The sequence below is a fragment of the Bubalus kerabau genome, chromosome 4, assembly GCF_029407905.1.
Source record: "Bubalus kerabau isolate K-KA32 ecotype Philippines breed swamp buffalo chromosome 4, PCC_UOA_SB_1v2, whole genome shotgun sequence".
NCBI classification, from domain to species: Eukaryota; Metazoa; Chordata; class Mammalia; order Artiodactyla; family Bovidae; genus Bubalus; species Bubalus kerabau.
In genome coordinates, this window is record NC_073627.1 from 21,381,438 (window position 1) to 21,404,120 (window position 22,683).

Genomic DNA, 22,683 nt, shown 5'->3' on the forward strand with positions numbered 1-22,683 from the left:
TTTCATTCTTGGCCACACCACACCAACATGCAGAATCTTCCCCAACCAGGGAGCAAACCCATGCCCCCTGCATTGAGGGTGTGGAGTCTTGACCAGTGAAAGGACAGGGAAATCCAGAAAGCTTTAATTTCTAAGGAGTAAAAGTCAGTATTTTCCTTTTTACTTCTGATTTTCATGTCATGCTTAGACAGCCCTTCTCTACTTCAAGATTATAAAAAATATTCACTCATGCTTTCATATAGTACCTTTAACCATTGTTTTTTTTTTTTTGCCACACGGCTTGTGGGATTTTTAGTTCCCCTATCAGGGACTGAACTGGGGCCCTCAGCAATGAAAGCTTGTAGTGCTAACGGCTGGACCGCCAGGGAATTCCCAATCGTATTTTTGAAGCTTACATTTGTGACTAATTTGGAACTTCTTTTGGTGTAAACAGTGAAGTAGAAGATTCAGCTCACTACCATTTACATGGCTCTTTGGTCCCATTCATCACTTATTAAGTAGATCACTTCCCCACTAATTTTAAACACTAGCTTTATCACCCACTAAATCCACCTCACCCCCGCCCCCCCCCCCCCCGCCCCGCATACCTGGTCTATTTTTTAACTTTATTCTCTTCCATGGATACTCCCTGCACCAACACAAAAATGTTTTAGTTTTATAACTTTATATTTCAATATCTAAAGTGTCGGACTTTCCCTTATCATAACTGAAACTTTAAAACATATAATAAAACACAATAAGGTTTACCTCCTCACTTGCCCAAGTGTCTACCTCTTTCTCAGCGTTTCAAAAAAACGCCCAGTTCTCCCAATGAGAAATTTTAAAAATTGATACTGCAGAGAATAACGAAAGTGGCTCCGGTAAGAAGTGACAAATCTGCAGAAAAGTCACTGAGTTAGAAAATGGTGGCGTGTCCAGGGGTTGTTTGTTAATTCGCTAAGTTGTATCTTTCGCAACTCGCTCCCAACTCGGTCGGGCCACTTCCGCTCGCAACACCAGCCCCCAGGCCGACGCCTGCCGCCTTTCCCAGCTCAGCCTCTAGAGGTCGCAGCCAGGCGGAAGCGGGTGGACCGTGACGGACGCCTGAGGCGCGGCAGTCATCGTGACGTCAAGTCCGGTCCCGACGGAAGTCCTCCCCCGGCAGACCGGGAAGTAGCTAAAGGCTGGGCGATGGCAGTTTTGGAAGTCCCGCTCGCAGACAGACCCGAAGCCGCGGTACCCCCGCGGTAGACCGGATCAAGGTGGCGGGCTCCGGGTCCCGAGGTGAAAAGCGTTGGGGGCTGAACGGCTACTTTCGAAGGGGACCTGGGAAGCCCGACGGCCCCTATTGCAGACCCTCCCTGACTTTGGGCTGTAAACTGCCTTTGCCGGGTCAGCCCCGGAAGCAGGTCCTCCTGGTATCCTACCGTTCCTACAGGGAAAGGTGCAGGCGGGTATTTTTACCCCTTCACCACAACAGCAAGTCAGGTGGTAGCTCCGAACCCGGGGTTCAAGGGCGCCTCTTCTTCCTAACGTCGTCTCCTTTCCACCGCCGCAGGGATGGAGGGGTCTAAGACATCCAGCAGCACCATGCAGGTGAGCTTCGTGTGTCAGCGCTGCAGCCAGCCTCTGAAACTGGACACGAGCTTCAAGATTCTGGACCGTGTCACCATCCAGGAGCTCACAGGTCAGCGAGGCCCTTGGAAAGAGGGTGATCAAGATCGTTCAAAGTGGGCAGCTTTGGAGATGAAGGTCTTAAGGACTATACATAGCCTGCCACAAACAAGCCTTGTGAGCCTCGGAAGTTGCTTCATCTCTCTGGTTCCTTATTTTCTTATCGAGAACATAAAAGAGTTCTGACACTATGTGCTTCTGAGAGCTTTCTATAACAAGGAAAAGTCCTTAGTTTTCTGCTCCTGCTGTTTCAGAGTAAAGGATTATGTATATACAAAAATAAACGGCAATTGTGGAGGACTTGCCATATACCAAGTGCATTACATGCATTACTTTTAACCTCTATGGAGTAGTTCAGTTTTACTCCCCTATGCGTAGGAGTAGTAAAAATTTATCATTTCATCCATGAGGAATTGAAGCTCAGTCAGGTTAAATGACTTACCCAGAAGCCAATAGCTGATAAGTAGAGGAAAATAGAGGAATAGAATCCCAGATTCCCAAGAAGTGAGATTAAGCTAGGAAAAAGGAAAAGACTGAATAAACAGTTAAAATAAGCTCATGGACCTGGAGTCACTCTGCTTGAATTTAACTTCTGGCTGTCATTTACTAGCAGAATGACTTTTTGCAAGTTACTTCACCCAGTTTTTAGTTTCTAAGCCCAAATTTTTTTATTTCCTATATCTGTAAAATATAAAACAACCTCAAGATAGTTGTAAAGATCAAATATGACAGATACCATGAATACTTAAGAATATGCCAGGGAAAAATACTCAGCAAATATTAACAATTATTATCAATACCTGATTTCTCTTTTCTGAGGGGAATTAACTGTTTAATATGGGAAATTTTTAATATGGAAAATTTCAAACATACAATCAAGAGAATAGCATAGTGAACTCCCTTGTGTCCATCATTCAGCTTCAACAATTAGCTACATTCAACCATCCTTGTTTCCTCTATACCTACATTCACCTCCCATATCCACTCAGGTATTTTGCTCTTTACCTCATTTTTTTAAAGGTAAATTTTCATACATTGACAATTTTTAATTGTCAAGATTTTTTTTTTTTTTTTTTTTTTTGCTTGTACCCCGTGGCGTGTGGGATCTTAGTTCCCCAGCCAGGGATGGAATCTCTGCCCCCTGCAGTGGAAACTTAGAGTCTTAACTACTGGATCCCCAGGGAAGTCCCTAATTGTCAAGATTTATGTTACACATAAAGATTATATTACATATCTTAGCTTTTTGGGGGACCATGATGCACAGCTTGTGGGATGTGGGATCCTGGTTCCCCAACCAGGAATTGAACCTGGGCCCTCAGCAGTGAGAGTGTGGAGTCCTAACCACTGGACTGCCAGTGAATTACCCTTAGCTGTATGTTTTTGACAAATGTATATACTCATGTAACTTAGATCTCCATTGCTATGTAGAGAGCTTTCATCTTCCTGCATCTTAGTTCCAGAAAAGGAAGTTTCATCTTCCTTTCATGTTCCTTCCCACTTATTCTGGGGGAAAGAGAATGTTAACTTTTGTTATGAAAAACATCCAAGTTTATAATGAGCCTCTGTATACTCATCACCAAGCTTCAACGATTATACAGGCACATTTAACCATGTTTCACCTACAGCCCCAAATGATTCTGAAGTAAATAATATAAACATATTTACACCAGTAATATAAACACATTTACACCATTATATCCCAAACACATAAACACCATTAATATTTTATTAAGTATTTTTGAGAGGTAAGATGTCTCTTTAAAGACCTAATCATACCATTATACTGAAAAAACTTTAATAATTCCTTAATCTGATTTAATGGGTGTAAGAAGAAGAAAACAGATCCTTTTTTTTGTAAATTCTACTCTGAGAAAAAGGTGGAGGATATTTTGATTCTTATCCTTTCATACATGCTCCTGCTCTGAGAAGACTTTCTGAAAGATTCAATGTTTCCCTTGCTTTTAGCTCCATTACTTGCCACAGCCCAGCTGAAACCAGGAGAGACCCAGGAGGAAGAGGCTAACTCAGGAGAGGTATGAAAACACTGGAATGCAAAGTGGGTTTCTGCAGGGTCCTTGGTGCTCCTGGGGCCCCCAGATATGTGGAATCTCTGGTTAACAAGAGACATTCTGCATAATCAGGCCACTGTGGATCACTGAAGACACAGAAGTACACCTGTGGTCACAGGGTTGCTGAATGAGGCATCCATTCAAAAATGTGAAGAGAGACTCTGCTTTATTTGGAGTGGAATTATAAGCTGTTTTAGGTGGGAGGTGGGATGATGACCTGTGTGTCCAGGTCTTACCTGGTTCATACCTGTTGTTGTAGTTCATTAGTAATATCCACTCCTCTCTAGTCTTAAAAGTATCTAGGTTTAGAGATAGAATTGTGTGATTATACGAGGTAGAAAGGGTTGTCAGTGTTTGAGAACATGTCGTTTTTTTTAAACTGTATTGAGTGATGATTTTCGTTGTCAAAGATAAGACTGGTCACATACAAATTATATCAAAGTATGGAAAACAAAGAATCTACTTTGTTTTATGCCATGGCAGACTTCATTGCAGTCTGCTCTGGCTTTTCCCTTGTGCCATGATTTAGGGCAGGAGTCTCTAGCTTCCAAGATCTAATGCCTGATCATCTGAGGTGGAACTGATGTAAAAACAGTAAAAATAAAGTGTGCAATAAACATAATGTGCTTGAACTACCCCTCCCCCTGCCCTGGTCTATGGAAAAATTGTCTTCTATGAAACTGGTCCCTGGTGCCAAAAAGGTTGGGGACCCCTGAAGAGCATTCTGTCCCCTACCCTGACTGGTAAGTGTTGATAAAATGCAAATATAACAGAGTATAACATAGTTAGGAAATACTGTTTCCCACAAAAAAATCAAATGGGACTTGGGGTTTATTTGTACCAGGGGTCCTTTCTTAGTGCATGTATCCAAGGATTGGCTAGAAAACACCCATTTCTTAAGCCAAATAGTTCTGAGGCCATTGGGAAAATAGACTCCACCTCAAAAGCTGCTAGAATTCTGATGACTTCTTATTTCCTTCCCAGGAGCCATTTATTGAAACTCGCCAGGATGGTGTCTCTCGCAGATTCATCCCCCCAGCCAGGTGCCTACTACTCCTCAGCCCCCTGTTCCTTGCCAAAGGCCAGTAGAATTTTAATTGAACCCAGAATTGTGATGGAGATGAATCATCACCTAGCCTTTCACTCTTCTAGAAAAGACACTGTCCCTTACACCTGGCCCATCACCTTCCAGTATTGATTTTTTCCTGTAGCCATTCACACAGTGGGAAGGAACAGTAGCTCTCATGATGAAGAATTAAGAAAAGTTGAGAGTGTGATTGACTAATGGAAGAGATGAGCTCTTGAAAAGTTTTAAGATAACAAATGTTAGATGTTCAGGTTCTTAGTTATTGATGCATGTAAGAGATGGTCTCTCCTGATTCTCCTTCCTTTTCTACTATAGACACACACTTAGCCGTTTTTGATGCCCCCTCTCCCTCCTTAGTCCATCCAGGCCAACCTTCGTGCTGAGTGCCCCTGTGGAAGACCAGCATGGCCTTCCCTTGGGAGAGAGGTATCCTTGGGAGGTCAGTCGGGCTAGGAGTGGGTATGCGCCTTGAGGCCCCTCAGCTGGTGCTTGAGAGTCTCTGCCACCAGCACTGCATATAGGTGGAGGAAGCCTCTCTGCTCCCTCATGTGGCCCATGGGCGGGGGGCTGTCTGCAGGATGATGTCCACAGAAAGTGCCAACAGCTTCACTCTGATTGGGGAGGCATCCGATGGCGGCACCATGGAGAACCTCAGCCGAAGACTAAAGGCAAGTCTGCCTCATGCCAGTGTCTTGCAGTGGGCTGGCTGGTAGGGGGCTCTCCAGGCAGGTGACATGAGACAGGCCCTACCCTGACTCTCTTCTTCCAGGTCACTGGGGACCTTTTTGACATCATGTCAGGCCAGACAGATGTGGATCACCCCCTGTGTGAGGAATGCACAGACACTCTCCTAGACCAGCTGGACACTCAGCTCAACGTCACTGAAAATGAATGTCAGAACTACAAGTGAGTGCCTCCAGAGCCTGGTCCCAGGAACAGGGCTCTGAGTCTTGGGGTGCTCACTGCTCTGGGGCTGTACAGCCCTCACCCAAGAGCTGTGCTTCATGCAGGGAAATGGAAGAACAGGTTCCCTCCCATAAGCATTCCCTGCCTGTGTTCTTGGCAGACGCTGTTTGGAGATCTTAGAGCAAATGAATGAAGATGACAGTGAACAGCTTGGGTTAGAGCTAAAGGAGCTGGCATTAGAGGAGGAGAGGCTGATCCAAGAGCTGGAAGACGTGGAAAAGAACCGGAAGATAGTGGCGGAAAATCTCGAGAAGGTCCAGGCTGAGGCTGAGAGGTTGGATCAGGAGGAAGCTCAGTGAGTGATCACCCTGTTCTTCCATCTTCCTACCTCAAGGCTCCGGGAGGGGAAATGGCTCACAGCCGAATGTATCTGATTAGTTTGTAAACAGCAGTCGACTTTGAGCAGCATGTCTGCTCTAGACCCTGCATTTCCAGGCCGTGATTCTCGATGTTGGTTGAGAGGCTTATGTAGGAAGAGTCAGCATGATTAAGTGACAAAAGCATTGGTTTTGTCCAGTGCTTTTGGAGAGTCGAGAACCAGGCCTCTAGTGACAGCTCTGTCCTATAGGGAACATTTGGATGAGTCAGGCACTGAATCCCACATCCTCCTCGGGAAGGATAAGTGTGTTGGCCTACATTTATTCTCTTCCAGCTCAAAAATTTCACTGGTGCTCTTTTTTAAAAATATTAATTTATTTGGCTGCGCTAGGTCTTAGTTTCAGCTTATGGGATCCTTGATCTTTGTTGCGGTATGTGGGATCTAGTTCCCTGACCAGGGATTGAACCTGGGCCCTCTGCATTGGGAGCTCGTAGTCTTAGCCACTGGACCTCCAGGGAAGTCCTTCATTGGTATTCTTGACCTGAGAGAACCCTCTGTCTAGTGGAGGAGACTGAAGGTGGGGGTGTGGAGGACTGAGAAAAAGTTAAATTTTTCATGGGGTAGTGTAACAAGTTACATTAGAAATGATGTACACTAACCATTTAAAGGACAATAGGCATGTAGAAGTGAAGTGATAGACAATCAGACCATTTCGGGGAAGAAACCACCATTGACTAACTCACCTTGTTTCTGGAAAAGACCAGAAGTCCAAGAAGTATCTGGTCCTGGTTTGGGAGCATCCTGTCCTCCTCCTCTTTTTTGCATATGAGCAGCTGGAATTTGGGACATTTCTGTCCCTCCCAGGCAAAACATCTAGGGCAACTATGCTCCTTTGTATGAGATTTATGCCAAATGCACAAGGTGCTGCAACTAGAAGTGACCATAATCACTAGAAGTCTTTGAGAGGAGCGATGGGAGAGAAATTTTAGCCCCCAAACTAACAGCCTTTAATGACCACCTTATCTATTCACAGGTATCAAAGGGAATACAGTGAATTTAAAAGACAACAGCTGGAACTGGATGATGAGCTGAAGAGTGTAGAAAACCAGATGCGTTATGCCCAGATGCAGCTGGACAAGCTGAAGAAAACCAACGTCTTTAATGCAACCTTCCACATTTGGTAAGAAGGGCTGGAGGGTGAGGAGCATCTGGGAAGCACTGAATATCTGAATGTTAGCTGTTGACCACTAAGCCAGGGTGCCCTCCTCCCATGAAATAGGAGTCCATGTCATTTTCATCCCATCTAGGCTTCTTCCGTTTCTTGAGTTGGTATAGCCACAATCAGTGGATTGAGATTCTAGAGCTTGGTGACTTCCATTCTTCCAAGGAGAGGGAAAGATTGGAGCTCTCCAGCCACAGGAAAATCTGAGCCTCTGCCTGGTGCTGATTCCTCATCCCCTTCTCCTGGAGTCATTTGTTTACTCATTTATTTGACATTTTATCCATTTCAGCTGGTATCTGTTGAGCATCTGCTATGTGGTGGACACTGCTCAGCACTGGGTGGGCAGCAGCAAGCAATATTCATTCTGCTTCCTGGTTGCTACAGTCTTGTGGGGGAGGGGGAGATGGCTGGGTAACAGGCACTTGCACCTCAGCGTGGTCCTGGTGAACCCAGGGTGCTGTGGGAACACATAAGGGCACTTCACCTGATTTGAGGAGGCTGTATGAACGTTTCCCCCAGAGGAAGTGGATGTTTAAGCTGAGACGTGGAGTCTAAGTCTGCAGAGGAGGAGGGTTGTTCTCGGCAGAGAGAACATCCTGTGCAAAGAGGCGGAGGAAAGTGGAAGTGATAATCTCCCACTGAACCTTCTGGACTGAAAGGAGCTTATTGTGACTGGAGATGGAGTATAAAGCAGAGAAGGACAGGGTATGAAACTGGAGCACTACCAATTCCTTAAGGATCTTAGAAGCCTCGCTAAGGAATTTGGACTTTATCCAAAAGGCAATGGGAGCCATTGAAGCGCTTTGGGCAGGAAAGTGACATAAGTACAGTTGTATTTGTAAATGATGGCTTTACCTGCAATGTGAGAAATGACTTGGGGGAAGAGGGCAAGGCTGTTGGTTAGGAAATTTGTCAGGAGGATTCTAAACACAAAGAGAGAGCCATGGTATTGAGTCTGAAGAGAAGTGGACAGATTCAAGAGGTTTAGGAGGTAGAACCAGCAGAGCTTGGTGGTTTTGGGGAAAAGGGAGCTGAGAGAGCGCATTTAGGGATGACACCCAGGTTTCTACTTTGATGTCTGAGCAGCAGGGAGAAAGATGATGACTCACGCTTTAGGCATGTATTTAAAGTACCAGGTAGAGCTTGGATATATGAATATGAAGATAAGGAGAGAGATTTATGCCAGGTTTTAGGTGAGAACAGGAAATATCAGAATTTGCCAAGTTTTAAGTTCTCTCTGTATTTTTCCCTGCCCTTCTTCTGTAGGCATAGTGGACAGTTTGGTACAATCAATAATTTCAGACTGGGTCGGCTGCCCAGTGTTCCTGTGGAATGGAATGAGATTAATGCTGCTTGGGGCCAGACAGTGTTGCTGCTCCACGCCCTGGCCAATAAGATGGGTCTGAAATTTCAGAGGTAAAAAAAGTGGTCCTTTCTTGAGTGTGGTGTGTCTTTGATATAATCTGTGTATCCCACCTGTTACTTCTGTTGACTACGCAAGAGCCCTTGCTCCCAACAAGCAGGGAGTATTCTGTCTATGGAGACTGTGTGCTTCTGGTTTTCTCTTCGCCACAGGCCTTTTCCACTGATTGAGCAGTCCATGAACTGCATGACTATAGCAGTGGTCCTCAACTTCCTGTCTCCAGAACCTAAAAAATCTCCAGATTTCTGTTTCTAAATCTAAACCAGAACATATCCATAAAAGACCTTCAGATAATTATACAATAAATGTAGTTTTTTTTTCCTTTTCTTTTTTAAAATACTTATTTGTGTTTGTTTGTTTATTTATTTAACTGCACCAGGTCTTAATTGCAGCCTGTGGGATTTAGTTCCTTGACCAGGGATCCAATCCGGTCCCCCTGCATTGGGAGCATGGAGTCTTAGCCACTGGACCACCAGGGAAGTCCCAAACAAAACTTTTTAAACATGGAGGCCCCATGGGGAGGTTAGAGAGAAGTGGAAATAATAAAAGAGGTCCTTGGATAGCTTGGGCTTCCCTGGTGGCTCAGACAGTAAAGAATCTGCCTGCAATGCAGGAGACCCAAGTTCAGTCCCTGGGTCGGGAAGATCTCCTGGAGAAGGAAGTGGCAGCCTACTCCAATATTCTTGCCTGGAGAATTCCATGGACAGAGGAGCCTGGTGGGTCCCAGTCCATGGAGTCGCAAAGAGTTGGACACAACTGAGTGACTAATACTTTCACTTTCTTTGGGTAGCTGAAGACCAAAAATCACTGGGTTATAACACCCTAGTAATCTCTTTAGGTAGAGTCCTGTATTCATCTCTGTCTGCATCTCCATTTTAGGTATCGACTTGTTCCCTATGGAAACCATTCATATCTGGAGTCTCTGACAGACAAATCTAAGGTACTCTAGAAAGTTCCATTTTTCACCTACAGTATAGAATTATTGTACCTCGTAACAAAATAGTTTACTTTTGATAATAGTATAATTTCATTCTTAGACTGAGATATCTTATGATGAGCCAGTGTCTTGTTCAGTGGCTTGTCTAGTTCAGGATTAGCTCTTTGGGGTCTGTTGAGAAAATTATACTTTTACAGTTTGTTGAGAAGGGATGTGGGCAGATCCAAGGAGAAGGTGTGTGCCAGGATGAGAAAGGCATCACCATGCAGCAGACGTGTAATACATTTCAGTGATGGTGAAACAGTTCTGGGTGCATGGTCTTTGCCCAAGGTTACTGTTGCCAGTGGAATCCAGACAGAACCTGTCAGAGAGATGGATTGGATTGGGAGCAGCCTGTTGAAACCAGTGTTTGGGCCACATGTACAGCCAGTTCTGTCTTCTCGGGCAGGAGCTGCCGTTGTACTGTTCAGGGGGGCTTCGGTTTTTCTGGGACAACAAGTTTGACCATGCAATGGTGGCTTTCCTGGACTGTGTGCAGCAGTTCAAAGAAGAAGTTGAAAAAGGCGAGACACGTTTTTGCCTTCCTTACAGGTCAGTATTCCCCAGTGCTGAATGAATCTAAAGTAGGACCAAAGTGAGCAGAATGGAAGGGACAGTAAGAATGGAAGCAAAACCAGTACACATGGTGGGAAAGCTGAAAACGGAGTAAAATCCCATGACACTGACGGGCAGGATGGATCCAACACTGTAAGCAAGACAGTGTGACCACCTGATCCCTGGAGAAAATGCTGACTTCGATGGTGTGGGGGATTTTCTTGGTGCAAAGCTCAAGCCTGCTCTCCAGTTTCAGGGAGGTTTTCCCTTATGCCCTTGGAAAGATACAGGAATGCTTCCTTTGATCAAATTTTGCAGGAGCCCAGAGATAGATGGGCACCTTACTTAAGAGAGTAAGGCTGAGCTGCTTCTATCACCCCAAAACAAAGCATTTCTTTTCTTCTGCCTCCCTTCCCTCCCCACGAGGGAGGGATGCCTAGGAAAACAGTGCAGAGTGCTGTCACCCTCACTTACCCTCTGCTCCAGGCTTCTCATCCATTTGGGTGTGTGTCCTGTCCCTGTACTCTGCAATGACAATGAGGCTCTTGTGACAGCCTTCTTGATTTTGGGCTTTCAAGCAAATCCAAAATACACTACCATTGCTCGCCAAGAGTTCTTTAATAGATAAAATGACGTGAATGGTCCCATGATCAAGTCCCTGCCTATTTGCCTGAACTGACTTAACTCGGATCTCAGTTACTAATGAGTTCTGCTGTGTTCACCTGCAGGATGGATGTGGAGAAAGGCAAAATTGAAGACACAGGAGGCAGTGGTGGTTCCTATTCCATCAAAACTCAGTTTAACTCGGAGGAACAGTGGACAAAAGCTCTCAAGTTCATGCTGACGAATCTTAAGTGGGGTCTTGCTTGGGTATCCTCACAGTTTTATAACAAATGACTTTCTTTTTTCCTTAGTTCGTTTGCCTTAAAGGCTTTCAATTTTGTTTTGTTTGCAGAAAAAGAAAGTGTTAAATTCGGGTACTATTAAACAGCATATGTTTACAATACCAAAAAAGAAAAAAAATCCACAAAAGCCACTTTATTTTAAATTATCATATAACAGATAGTTTCCAGAACTACAACATGCCATGTATAGCATCTGGTCTTTGTCACAGTTTTGACTCTTAACCCCATGCCTTCCTTTCCCTTTGTCCCCTCAAAACAAATAATTTAAGTTTGCTTTTTTTTTTTTTTTTTTAACTGAGTTGAATTGAGATTGATGTGTTTTCACTGGAGTTTGTCTCTCTCAACTTCCTGCACTTAGAACATGAACTAGAAACTTTTGTCTCTCCACTGAGAGGACAAGAAGTGTGAGATGCACAGTTGGATAACATGAGAAAATGACACAAGCTTTGGTCACCATGTGATGTGATCAGAAGCTTGAAATTTAACACTTCTTGGTTCTAGTACTGAATGCCTGCTCTGCTCTGTGTTAAGAGATATGAAATGGTGTTTGATACTGTTTGAGACCTTGGTGGAGAGATTTAATTATTTGTAATAAAAGATCAACTGCAGTCTGATAACTGCCCAGAGGTGCACTGTTGGGTTTTTCTTTAACTAAAATAGAGTACTTTGTATTCTGGGAGAATTGAGTTCAAGTGCAGGTATGTGGAAAGTCTGTTGAAATATGTGTAGAGGTAGGTGTTAGTTTTTAAAAAGACTCTAATGGAAAAATAGACATCTGTAGACAAGGCCCTATTTGTGTAGCTCTCCGTAACAGAACAGAGATGTTAAACTAATTTTAAGGGGAAATAAAGTCAACATCCTTGATGTTCAGTCAGGGTCACCCATATGGTCTCAGTATTTGAGTCCCTGGTTAATACTAATTTCCATGTCTGAGGTTCTGTCTTAATAAAATGAATAAAGAAAAGCCATAAATATCTTGTTAAACAAAAATAAACTAATTTCACTGATCCTCTATCTTCTCCCAGCTCTTTGACATTTTCAGTGTGATATGACAAAAGGGAGATGGTTATTCATCTTAATTCTTTCTCTGATGCAGAAAAATAAGCGTGAAGTTGGATTACAAAAGACAACTCAGAAGATGCTTGGAACTTTTGTACCCTGAGTATGAAAGTAAACAAAGGGAGGGATGGGTGCAGTGACAGAAGGCTGTTTATATTTGGCAGATTCCGCCTGCCTCATGTGTTGAAGGAAGCGCAGCCCTTGGAGGTTGGGCCACCAGGTGGGGAGGAACAGGCTGCTGTTGACCTGGAGTGCTGGCTCCCACGCTGTGAGTTAGGATTGCATAAGAGAACTCAGCAATGCTCTCCAAGGCAATGCCAGTGATGCTCTGCAAATGCCCCATGACCTTCAGAAATAGAGACAGATTTCTTATTACTACATAAACACATGTTAGTGCACAAACAGACACATTTCTGGGGCTTTTATCTCAAGCCAAATTTAAGTTTTTTCATTTCTCTGAACTTACACAGAGAATCCAGATCCCAGTGTTTGCCAGTGGCCATGTTAAGCTAGGATACCTTTGCCCTGATAGTGTTAGCATGGAAAGTTTCTGCTAGACATTTCCCTCTGCTGAGAAAAGTTTTGTGAAATATGAGAGGGATATTTGAGTCTTGACATTTTCTGTTTGGGAGGATACACTTAATGGGCTTTAACATGGTAGTGGATTATCATAATGGGAAGCGAACAAACTGAAATTGAGCCTCCATTTCCAATTTCACGAGGGGGAAAGTGGAGAACATTTTTCAGTCCTATCCTAGTTTTCTCTCCCAAGTCCTGCTTATTCATCCTAATCCTAGGTCTTGGCAGTTACCTTTTATAGCTTGTCTGTTTTCCCTTAACTAATGGGAGAATGCTTTCTATTAAATGAATTCTGACCATGCTGGTCCTGCTCAGTGGTGCATACCTGGCTCCAGCACTCATGGTTTTGGATGAAAGCACTTGCTGCAATGATTCCTACTGCCAACAGCATGAAGTCTTCCTTCACTGAAACAAACTTTTCCCTGAGTGATTAAAACCACATTAATTTTGGAGCTAGAGTGACACTGGATCTTCCAAATCCTAGGGCTACAGGACTTCAACTCTTGAGTTGTTTATGTTGATCATGGGAAATTTTATACATGGAAAGAAATGGTCAAGTAATAGCTAATTGATTCCCTCTTCCAACTTCCCCCAACTCAACTGAGATAAAAACATGAGCCTTCTGGCTGAATGGTTTATGGACCTTTTGATGTTCCATCTGTCTCCCTACCAAATGTAACTGTGAGGCTTTTTACCAGCCTGACTTTACAGTAATCAAACACTTTGTCCAAGTTGCAACCCTGTGACTGGCTTTTTTTCCTAGGTGACTATAAAAGCAGTTCAGTAATCTGAAATTATAAGCAGCTATAAAAGAAGAATTAGGAATGAAAGTATGTTAATTACTTGAAGTCATTTAAATTTAAAAGTAAAAGCCTCTAGGGTTTTGCTGATTGGACTCAGTCATCCATCCAAACAACATATTAGATGTAGATTAGAACAAGGTAACCTGTGCAGGTTATCTGTGGCCTAGGTGCCTTGCTAGGTAAATTCCATTTCCCAAGTTCTCGTGATATGTTACTGACTCCCTGTTTCTGGAAGGAGCCTACAGTAAAGGAGTTGCCTTACCCTTGCAGCTGACTGGGTGTGGAGTTCTCAATTGAAGCCCTCAGCAGGCTTTCATATACAGGTTCATGCAGAAGATAGACTAGGTCAAGTAGAATCAGGCAGGTTGCATGCAGCTGTGTGGCTGGGACCAAACAGCCATTGTATCCTAGATGGAGTATGCGCATGGTAAAGAGCATTATGTGTGTCTGATCGTAATCACAGTTGTCATGCGAAACAAAGCTTCGGAGCTGCTAGGGTGCTTCCTGGTTGCTAAGTTCTACTATATAAGAAACCTCTAGCTGGAGGTCGATTTTAAAGGACAAAGGGAGAAGTAGAGAAACCTTCATCTACGAGATATATATATAATTGGAACCTGTTTGCTTGTTCCCCTCTTATCTCATGCCTCTATAAAATCAACTCTTTGATCTTACAATAAGAGAGTGGCTAATGAGTCCAAATAGAATCCAGGTGCGGAGACTGGTGTTTCTTTCCCTGACAAGTACTAGAGGAAACTACTGAAAACTGCTGTTCCTCACTGGCAGGTTCTGCCCACTGCCCCCAAACCCTTAAACACAGTCCTTTTTTTATCTTTTTTTTTTGGCCACCCCTGAGGCATGCAGGATCTTACTTCCCTGACCAGGGATCTAAATTGTGCCACCTGCAGTGGAGGCGTGAGTCTTAACCACTGGACCACCAGGGATGTCCCCCTAGGAACTTCTATGGAAGTTCTGCCTTCTTATGGAAGACTCCAACTCACATGCCCAACACAGTTAAGTACCTAAAACCTCCAGGAGCATCTCCACATATGCCAGGGGAGTAGGCAGATTGATTTGGAAGTTCAGGGACTTCAAAACATCAAGCTCTGATTCCAGCAGTTCTTCTTTAGTGTGAAGATACCCTAGAGTCCGGAGGAAATTCAGGACTGTAACGTTGCTGATTATCTGAGCAAACAAAACCAAAAGATAGTGAAAGGGAGAGCAGGTTATCAGAATAGAGGTCATACATCTTGGCATAGTAAACAAAGCCCTTCACAATCCAGTCCTTGCCTTTATCTCAGCTTGTTCTTGGTAACTCCCCCTTATACTCTACTGCTGCTGCTACTGCTAAGTCACTTCAGTCGTATCCCACTCTGTGCGACCCCATAGATGGCAGCCCACCAGGCTCCCCCGTCCCTGGGATTCTCCAGGCAAGAACACTGGAGTGGGTTGCCATTTCCTTCTCTAATGCATGAAAGTGAAAAGTGAAACTGAAGTCGCTCAGTCGTGTCTGACCCTCAGCGACCCCATGGACTGCAGCCTTCCAGGCTCCTCCATCCATGGGATTTTCCTGGCAAGAGTACTGGAGTGGGGTGCCATTGCCTTCTCCATTATACTTTACACTTACACAGAATTACTTGCATTCCCAAACCCACAGGCTCTCCAGGTGTCTACACGTTTCCCATGTCTGCATCTCCCTCTGCCCTACCCCCCCACCCCCCACCCCGCACACACCTCCCTTAACTGCTCTCCTTACCTATTTCCCCTCTCCCCTTAGGATCCATCCATCCCCCAGCCCTGCCCTTCAAGAAGTCACTTTATTGGTTAAAGTGATATACCAAAAATCTTACAGCTAACATCATTTGTAATGGTGAGAAATTGAATGCTTTCTCCCTAAGATTGTGAAAAAGCAAAGATGTCTGCCCTCACCATTTGTATTCAACTTAAACTAGAGCATACAGGTAGTGAAACATTCCTGGATAACAATTAAAAGAATAATGCATTACTGTAAGTTAATAGCAGGAAATAATTTTTTTTTACATTTTTAATTAATCTCAAAGAGAGGCAGAACTGAGAAACACCTCTAGATGGGAATGGAGATAGTGCTTAACAACAGGTGGAATATACTGAATAAATGTTCTGCTGTTTGTTTAAAAAAAAAAGTAATTTTCCCTAAATACACTTCCTTGTCTCTCCAAGGCTGATTAGGTACATTCACAGCCCTCTGTATTCACACTAATCAGAATACTTGCCCACATTTGTTTGTGTGTCTTCTCCCATTAGATAATAAATTCCTTGAGAGCATAGACAATATTTTAACTCTTGTAGCTATGGCACCATAGAAGACAATAAATATTTGTTGAATAAATGATACTTTATTATACAAGCATCACATAGTGATATGGAAACATTTTGTCCTTTATAAATGCAGTAGTTGTTTTGCCTTTAATACTACTAGGTAGGTTAGCAATTCAGGCACCTTATGTAAACTGTCCTTGAGTCCAAGGGGAGGAAAGGTGACCTGTATGAATGATGGCATCTGTCCAGCAATTATACTTTGGGAACAGAACTTCAGGTTAATAACTGCACTGTGTGACTGTGTGTGTGTGTGTGTGTGTGTGTGTGTAAAAGGTCTGTGTGACTGTGTGTATGTGTGTGTGTGTAGGAAGCCTGTGTGACTCTGTGTGTGTGTGTAGGTCTGTGTGACTGTGTGTGTGTAGGAGGTCTGTGTGACTGTGTGTGTGTGTAGGAGGTCTGTGTGACCGTGTGTGTGTGTGTGTGTGTGTGTGTGTAGGAGGTCTGCTTAGGAAGCATGATTATACTCCGGAATTTCCGCATGAGTAGTATCACCTAGACCTAGGAGTGGGTTTCTCAAAGCCACCTTTGGATGAGCTGGTTTCTCTCTAACACTTAGGTGCCCATGAGCCACCCTAGCTCCTTACTTTGTAGTGGAAGGAAAGTTTGCTCGCCAGCTGAACACATGACACAAGACGCAGGATAAACTTGTTGAAAAGCTGCTCTTTCAGAGCCCTCCAGTTCTGAGGCTCTGTCTTCTCTCTCAGCTGAACTGTAGCTTGCCTGCAGATGTTCTCTGCCTGCTTAACCATAAACCTGTAAAGAAGGGAAAGAGGAGAGAAATCAATCCACACACACTGAGACTAAATGGAGTTTGTGCTTCAAACTATGCTACATCTTATCCTCTCTAATATCCAATTGCTGGCTAAAAAAATTTACATTTGTGAACTTCCCTGGTGGCACAGTGGATAAGAATCCACCTGCCAATGCAGGGAATGTAGGTTCGATCCCTGATCCAGGAAGATTCTACATGCCATGAAGCAACTTAGCCCATGAGCTGCAACTACCAAAGCCCATGGGCCTAGATTCTGTGCCCTGCAACAAGAGAAGCCACCTCAATGAGAAGTCCTTGCACCAGAATGAAGAGTAGCCCCAGCTTGCCGCAACTACAAAAAGTCTGCACAAAGCAACAAAGTTCCAGAATAGCCAAAAATAAATGTTTTTAAAAATACAAAACTTTTTTAAAAAATTACATTTGCAAGTAAAAGAGGGTACAAACCTGGCCTCACAGTAAGAAGCAACTAGTATTTTTTTTTTTTTAAGATATGGGTACATTAGCCATCCTGTGAGTTACCTCTCACAAAAGCCTTATGCTCAGGGCTTTACCTTTCAAGGATTTCTACAGCCTGGTAGCTCACGGATTTCTCCAGACACCATTGTTCAGACAGGAGAAAAACAAACTCTGCCAAAACAGTAAAGAAGAGCCTGATTCACAAGGTGCAACCAAAACGACTCTGGGAACTCTTGGCCTTGTATAAAGGCCATGATGGGGCTCAGGGAAGAGGGTCAGGAGGTGTGAAAGATGAGACTGAAACAATCCAAGCAGAGCCTGGTTCCCTTTGCTGCCAATAGGCAGATGAGAAGCATGAAAAGGAGGCTGACTGAGTGCAAAAACAAAGGCTTACTAAGCCCCCTCAGGGCCCCTTGAGCCTTCCTGTGGGTCTCAACTGATGAAAGGCTTGGCCAGCTACACACAAACAAACCAGCTGGTCTACTTGGACTTTATGCCATGCTGGGAACCTCTGGCTTCAAGAGAGATTCTTGGATGGATAAAAACCCTAACTCCTATATTCTGTTTTCAGTGGAATGTTGACAGGAACAAAAAGGTCCCTCCTGGAGCTTCGATATTCTTTATAACACTGTTTGTTTAGTAACCACCCTCTGGAGAACTCCCATTGCTTTACAAACACAATTCACCTTACAGCTGGACACCACCTCTCCACCACCAGTTTGTTGGGTAAATCTTTGGTGGCTGAGCCTCCTCCAGGAGCAAGTTTGTTACTGTGAAGTGGCTTGTTTGGAAGAATCATCCCCTAAATCAGGGAACAAGGTCCAGCTTGGGTGGGGGCAAGTCATTGGGAAGGTGGGAAGGGTAAGATACCTTGGCAAGATTTTAGGCTGCCTGTGTTTCTCTTTGAAAGAACAGCCCCAAATATAATTCTATTTAGTTAGCAATATCATTAGAGGATGGAAACAAGGATAAATGTTAGCTCTTAAAGGTCTGCAGAACTAGGAACTGTGAGCATTAATCAACAAAGAATTACAAATAGTCAAATTTCCATATATCTTCAGAGAAACTCTAACTTAAAGGAAAAAAATTTTTTAATTTAGCATAAAACAGTTTAACAATTGACTTGACACAGGTTACACATAGATATATGTAAAAAACTTCATCATGACAGAGGCTAAAGCTCTGCTAAGTGTCCAATGTAGAGGATAATTAGTTTAAGCAATTAAGCAAAGTATCCTAGAACTCATAATTGTGTCATTAGCCAGTCATTTTATTTGCTGGAGGCTAGATTTCATTTCTTTATTTTCATGGGGAGGGGTGTGTTTATAGTTGTTTTATTTTTTATTTGAATTATTAACTATTAATATCTGGGCAATTGTTTCTATTAATATTTTCCATTTTAACTTGCCGAGAAAACAGTGTGGGTTCGGTGGAATGGATGAAGGTTATACCTCTCTCCTGCTGCTGGCTCCATCTCCTGTACTTATTATACAAACATACTCAAATCTATTAACTAAAAGACCCTCCCCTTCCATTCTCTTAAACTAGGGCTCTATCTCTGTAGCCTCTATCACTGTGAAAACTCTCGAAAGCCTAGCTTATACCTGCTGCTACCACTTTATCACTCAGTCCCTCATATTCTGCAATTTGGCTTCTACTTTTTACAATTTGCTGAAATGATTGTCTCAGGGGTCAGAAAATACATCCAAATTGTTAAATATCATGGTCCTTTTGCAATCCTCATCCCTGTTGTTCACATCTCTGAAGCATCTGAAACTGCTGACCATCATCCTTCATGAAACTTTCCTCTTGCTTCCAAGGGTCTCTTGGTTCTGTTCCTATCTCCCCGACCATTCCATTTATTTTCTTCATGACTCTTCTTCCCTCTCCACTTTCCTGAACACAAAATGTCTCCCAAGAAACTGTACTAGATTCCGCTTCTAAGAGCTCATCCTCTGCCAGTTTCAGCAGTATCACTATGGAGATAACTCCCAAACCCTTATCTTTACTTGACCTCTCTTCCAATTTAAATTTTTAAACAACCTGCCAGAAACCTTCCTCCAGATGTTCCACAAGCATCTGAAACTCAGTAGATCTCAAACCAAAACTATTTTATTTCCCAGACAAGTCACGTTTCCTTTTTGTTTTTTCTTTTTCTGTGTGTTTCTCTTAATGGCACCACTGTATGTCTAGGCTCAACCCTTTGACATAGTCATCTTCCCCTTTTTCATTTCTTAAATTCATCCATTGCAGAGCCCTAGATTTTACCTCTGAAATGTTTTTAATCTATCCTGTCTTGTCATTTCTTCTGTCTTATTACCTAGAAAATAACAACTGACAAAGACTCCACTGGACAACCTACCCCCTACGTCTCTCTACTCTGATCCATCCTTTACATCACAGCCAAAATAATTTTTTCTAAGGCAAAGGTTACAGTTACAGAACTCCCATATGGGGCGGTGGGGTGGGGGGGGGGAGAACCTTTAATGCCTTCTTGTTTTCCTATTATGTCGCATATAAACTCCTCACTTTGGCATTCAAAATTCCCTGTGGAATGTCTCCAAACCACCTTTCTGGTCTGAATTTCAACTACTCTTCCACATGCTCTGGCCAACCTGGATGACATGGTACCCACATTCACTCAAAGTGTCCCTATTTCATTGTTTGACTCATGTTATTCCGTTTTAGTAGAAACATGGTCCTAGGAGTTGCCATGGTCTAGTGGTTAGGATTTGGCGCTTCCACTATTGAGGCCTGGGGTCAATCCCTGGTTGGGGAACTCCCATAAGCTGCCCAGCACAGCCGGAAAAAAGAAAGAAACATCACCTTCACCAACCAAAACGTCATCCTTCAGGGTCTACCTTAAATACCATCATGCTTGGAGGACTCCGTAATTCATCGTACTCCCACCTCACTCCATCTTTCCTCTCAGTCTCCATAAAAGCTTGTTTTATGTGGTATGACACTTATCTAACCATACTTGTACCTAGTCATTTGCAGATTTGTCCTAATAGTCTCCAAAGATTATATACATGATTTAAAAGTTGGGACTAGACCTCTTTTTCATCTTTCTATCCTAGGAGGCAAGGAGAGTAAGTAGTCTATACATGTTAAATCAAGGGTGGGGGGCTGGTGAGTCTGGCTCATCACTGTACCCCCACGCCTGGCATATAGTAGGTACTAACGAAACTTTAAGGAATAACGCATAATGAATCTCAAAATGGGTGCCTCAAAGACAAGTGCCCGGGTCTCCCATAAGACCAGCCCCCCGGCCTGCATCCCCACCCACGATCCGGGTCTCCCTGAAGCTGCCCATCCGGCCCGCAGCCTCCTGCACGGCTTGCTCATTCTGCTGGGCCAAGTGGAGTAGAGTGTCTTCAATGGTCTCTGTGGCAACAGCTCCAAACCGAAAGTCACTGAGAGAGGATAATCTTGGCCTTTCAGGTCGGTCCATCTTCAGAACCCTATTTGGACACCCGGACGGCTAATAAACCGACCCCTTTAACTTCTCTTCAGTCTTCTGCCACCCCCTGGATTCTTCGTCGCCTTCCCTGCCCTAGTCCTCGCCTCAAATCTGAGGAAAACCCAATTCCTAACACAGCCTCGAGCCTTCCACAGCCTTTTCCCGCCCCAACGGCCGCGGGCCCTCAGCCAATCGGAAAGCACGGCCTATTCCCTCCTGCCCCGCCCTTTCCCTTTAGCCGCGAGCCGCACTCTGTGAACAGAGAGGCGGACTACAGCTCCCAGGGTTCCCTTCAGAGGCCGAGGACTATTATTCCCAGCAAGCCCCGCGCCCCGAGAACGGCGAAGGGCAGAGCGGCAACATGGCGGCACCCGGACCTGGAGACCCGGTGGATGCCAAAAGCGGAAAGGGCCCCCTGGCCCAGCGCATCGACCCGACTCGGGAGAAGCTGACTCCTGCACAACTACAATTCATGCGGCAGGCGCAGCTCGCCCAGTGGCAGAAGACGCTGCCACAACGGCGGACCCGGAACATCGTGACTGGCCTGGGCATTGGGGCCCTGGTATTAGCAATTTGTATCCATCTGGACGACAGACTAGGAAAGACCGCATATGGGGGCAGGGGAAGGGCAGCAAAGGCGTGTAGGAAGGCAGTGCGGGGATGGTAGAAAGAACCGGAGCTATGAAAACCTTGGCTACTTCTAACGCCGAGCCAAGAATTTAAGTGTACCTTGTCATTTTAAAGGTGCTCTTTTAATATAATTTATTAATGATAACGAAATCGGGGTCAGGGCTCAGAGGAGCAGAGGGCAGAAGGTGATTTGGGAGGATGAGATAAACAAAAGTGGTGGAGCAAATCTGAGAAAAGGGAATGCGCATATTCCACGTGGTTTCCTGAACCCACCTCCCCAGATGGTTACACCTTCTACTCGGTGTCCCAAGAGCGTTTCCTGGATGAGCTGGAAGAGGAGGCCAAAGCTGCTCGAGCCCGGGCTCTGGAAAGGGCATCAGGACACTGATCCAGATGGGCATGGTGCATCTCTAACCTGCTGGAGTCCCTTCACATGATGGATGATGCTCCATGATCCTGTAGAAATTGAAGCCTGCGTTGCTGGCCTTCTTACTAACTTTGGACCATGATAGGGGTCCAAGTAGCCGCTTTGTGCATCTGGCCATTGTCAAGGGAACAACGCCCACCTAATGTTGATTCTGTGTGCCCACTGACCCCTTTTCCTAGTTGTTTCCTTGTTTGAAGTATCCACCTTGACTTTTCCCAAGCTTTGACTTCATGGTTTAATTCTCTTAAACTCCCCTGGGGGCTGGTTTGGAGGGTGGAGGACAAGAAGTGGGCTATTATGGGGGTGGGTGTGGCAGCTCTGTGCAGTGTTGGAGCCTCAAGTGGGAAAGATGGGGTCAGGTTGAAAATAATAAACGAAGTCATTTCTCTCCAAGTCCAATGAGTGTGCTGGGGCTGACACTTCATGCTGAAGCACTTCACAGGCAGCAGCTGCAGCACTGATATTGCCCCAGGGAGCCGTAAATGTTTAACTAGAATTACTTTTTCCATGAGCTCTTTCCACCTGATTTAAGGGAGAGATTGTGGTGGGTCACTGGGCTGTTTTGAGACTGAACCAGCTCTTGGGGGCAGGGAGCAGGCAGGGAGGAAGGTCACCCTTCTGTCCTCAACCCCACACTATGCTCAACTTTACTGCCTTTTCCGTTCTCCAGAGGTAAAGGAAGGATGGACAAGCAGCTTTTATTAACTTCCACTGGGGCCTGCTTCTGTAAGCCTAAGGTGGAGTCTGGGTGGAATCTTAGCTTGGTCAGGTGGATTATTGACCTTGCAGTTTCTTCATGAACTGCTGGCAGGAAGCCCAAAGGCTGGGTTCCACCCCTGCCTCCCATTGTGAGAGGGGAATTCCTTCTAAATCCTCCCCTGCCTAACCCTACTACAAAGCTTTTTTGACTGTGCTGGTTCTTCATTGCTACTCTAGTTGGGCTTTCTCTAGTTGCAGCAACCAG

General features: G+C 44.4%; 3 protein-coding genes across 7 annotated transcripts; 2 read left to right on the forward strand and 1 right to left on the reverse strand.

Annotated features, from left to right (window-relative positions):
- Positions 1-1,086: 1,086 nt before the first annotated feature.
- BECN1 (beclin 1) lies at positions 1,087-12,187 on the forward strand. 5 transcript variants are annotated; one of them, XM_055575803.1, is made up of 13 exons: positions 1,094-1,263; positions 1,538-1,666; positions 3,619-3,686; positions 4,707-4,765; positions 5,167-5,235; positions 5,387-5,477; positions 5,579-5,715; positions 5,876-6,070; positions 7,128-7,274; positions 8,583-8,732; positions 9,619-9,679; positions 10,125-10,267; positions 10,999-12,187. In XM_055575803.1, exons 2-13 carry the CDS (start codon positions 1,540-1,542, stop codon positions 11,165-11,167), a joined length of 1,416 nt encoding a protein of 471 aa, XP_055431778.1. In that variant the 5' UTR covers positions 1,094-1,263; positions 1,538-1,539; the 3' UTR covers positions 11,168-12,187. The 5 variants fall into 5 exon arrangements, with proteins under 5 accessions (XP_055431781.1, XP_055431782.1, XP_055431778.1 ...); XM_055575804.1 differs by having other exon boundaries at positions 1,107-1,241; XM_055575806.1 differs by lacking the exon at positions 10,125-10,267 and having other exon boundaries at positions 1,087-1,263; positions 10,999-11,068.
- Positions 12,188-12,296: 109 nt separating this feature from the next.
- CNTD1 (cyclin N-terminal domain containing 1) lies at positions 12,297-20,790 on the reverse strand. Its single transcript, XM_055575810.1, has 7 exons — positions 20,485-20,790; positions 17,295-17,370; positions 16,556-16,724; positions 14,636-14,798; positions 13,879-14,023; positions 13,139-13,235; positions 12,297-12,580 (listed from the first exon to the last, which is right to left on the reverse strand). Exons 1-7 carry the CDS (start codon positions 20,651-20,653, stop codon positions 12,386-12,388), a joined length of 1,014 nt encoding a protein of 337 aa, XP_055431785.1. The 5' UTR covers positions 20,654-20,790; the 3' UTR covers positions 12,297-12,385.
- A 155-nt stretch (positions 20,791-20,945) lies between these two features.
- LOC129648957 (cytochrome c oxidase assembly factor 3 homolog, mitochondrial) lies at positions 20,946-22,112 on the forward strand. Its single transcript, XM_055575813.1, has 2 exons — positions 20,946-21,237; positions 21,574-22,112. The coding sequence occupies exons 1-2, from the start codon at positions 21,024-21,026 to the stop codon at positions 21,678-21,680; spliced, it is 321 nt and encodes a 106-aa protein (XP_055431788.1). The 5' UTR covers positions 20,946-21,023; the 3' UTR covers positions 21,681-22,112.
- Positions 22,113-22,683: the final 571 nt, after the last annotated feature.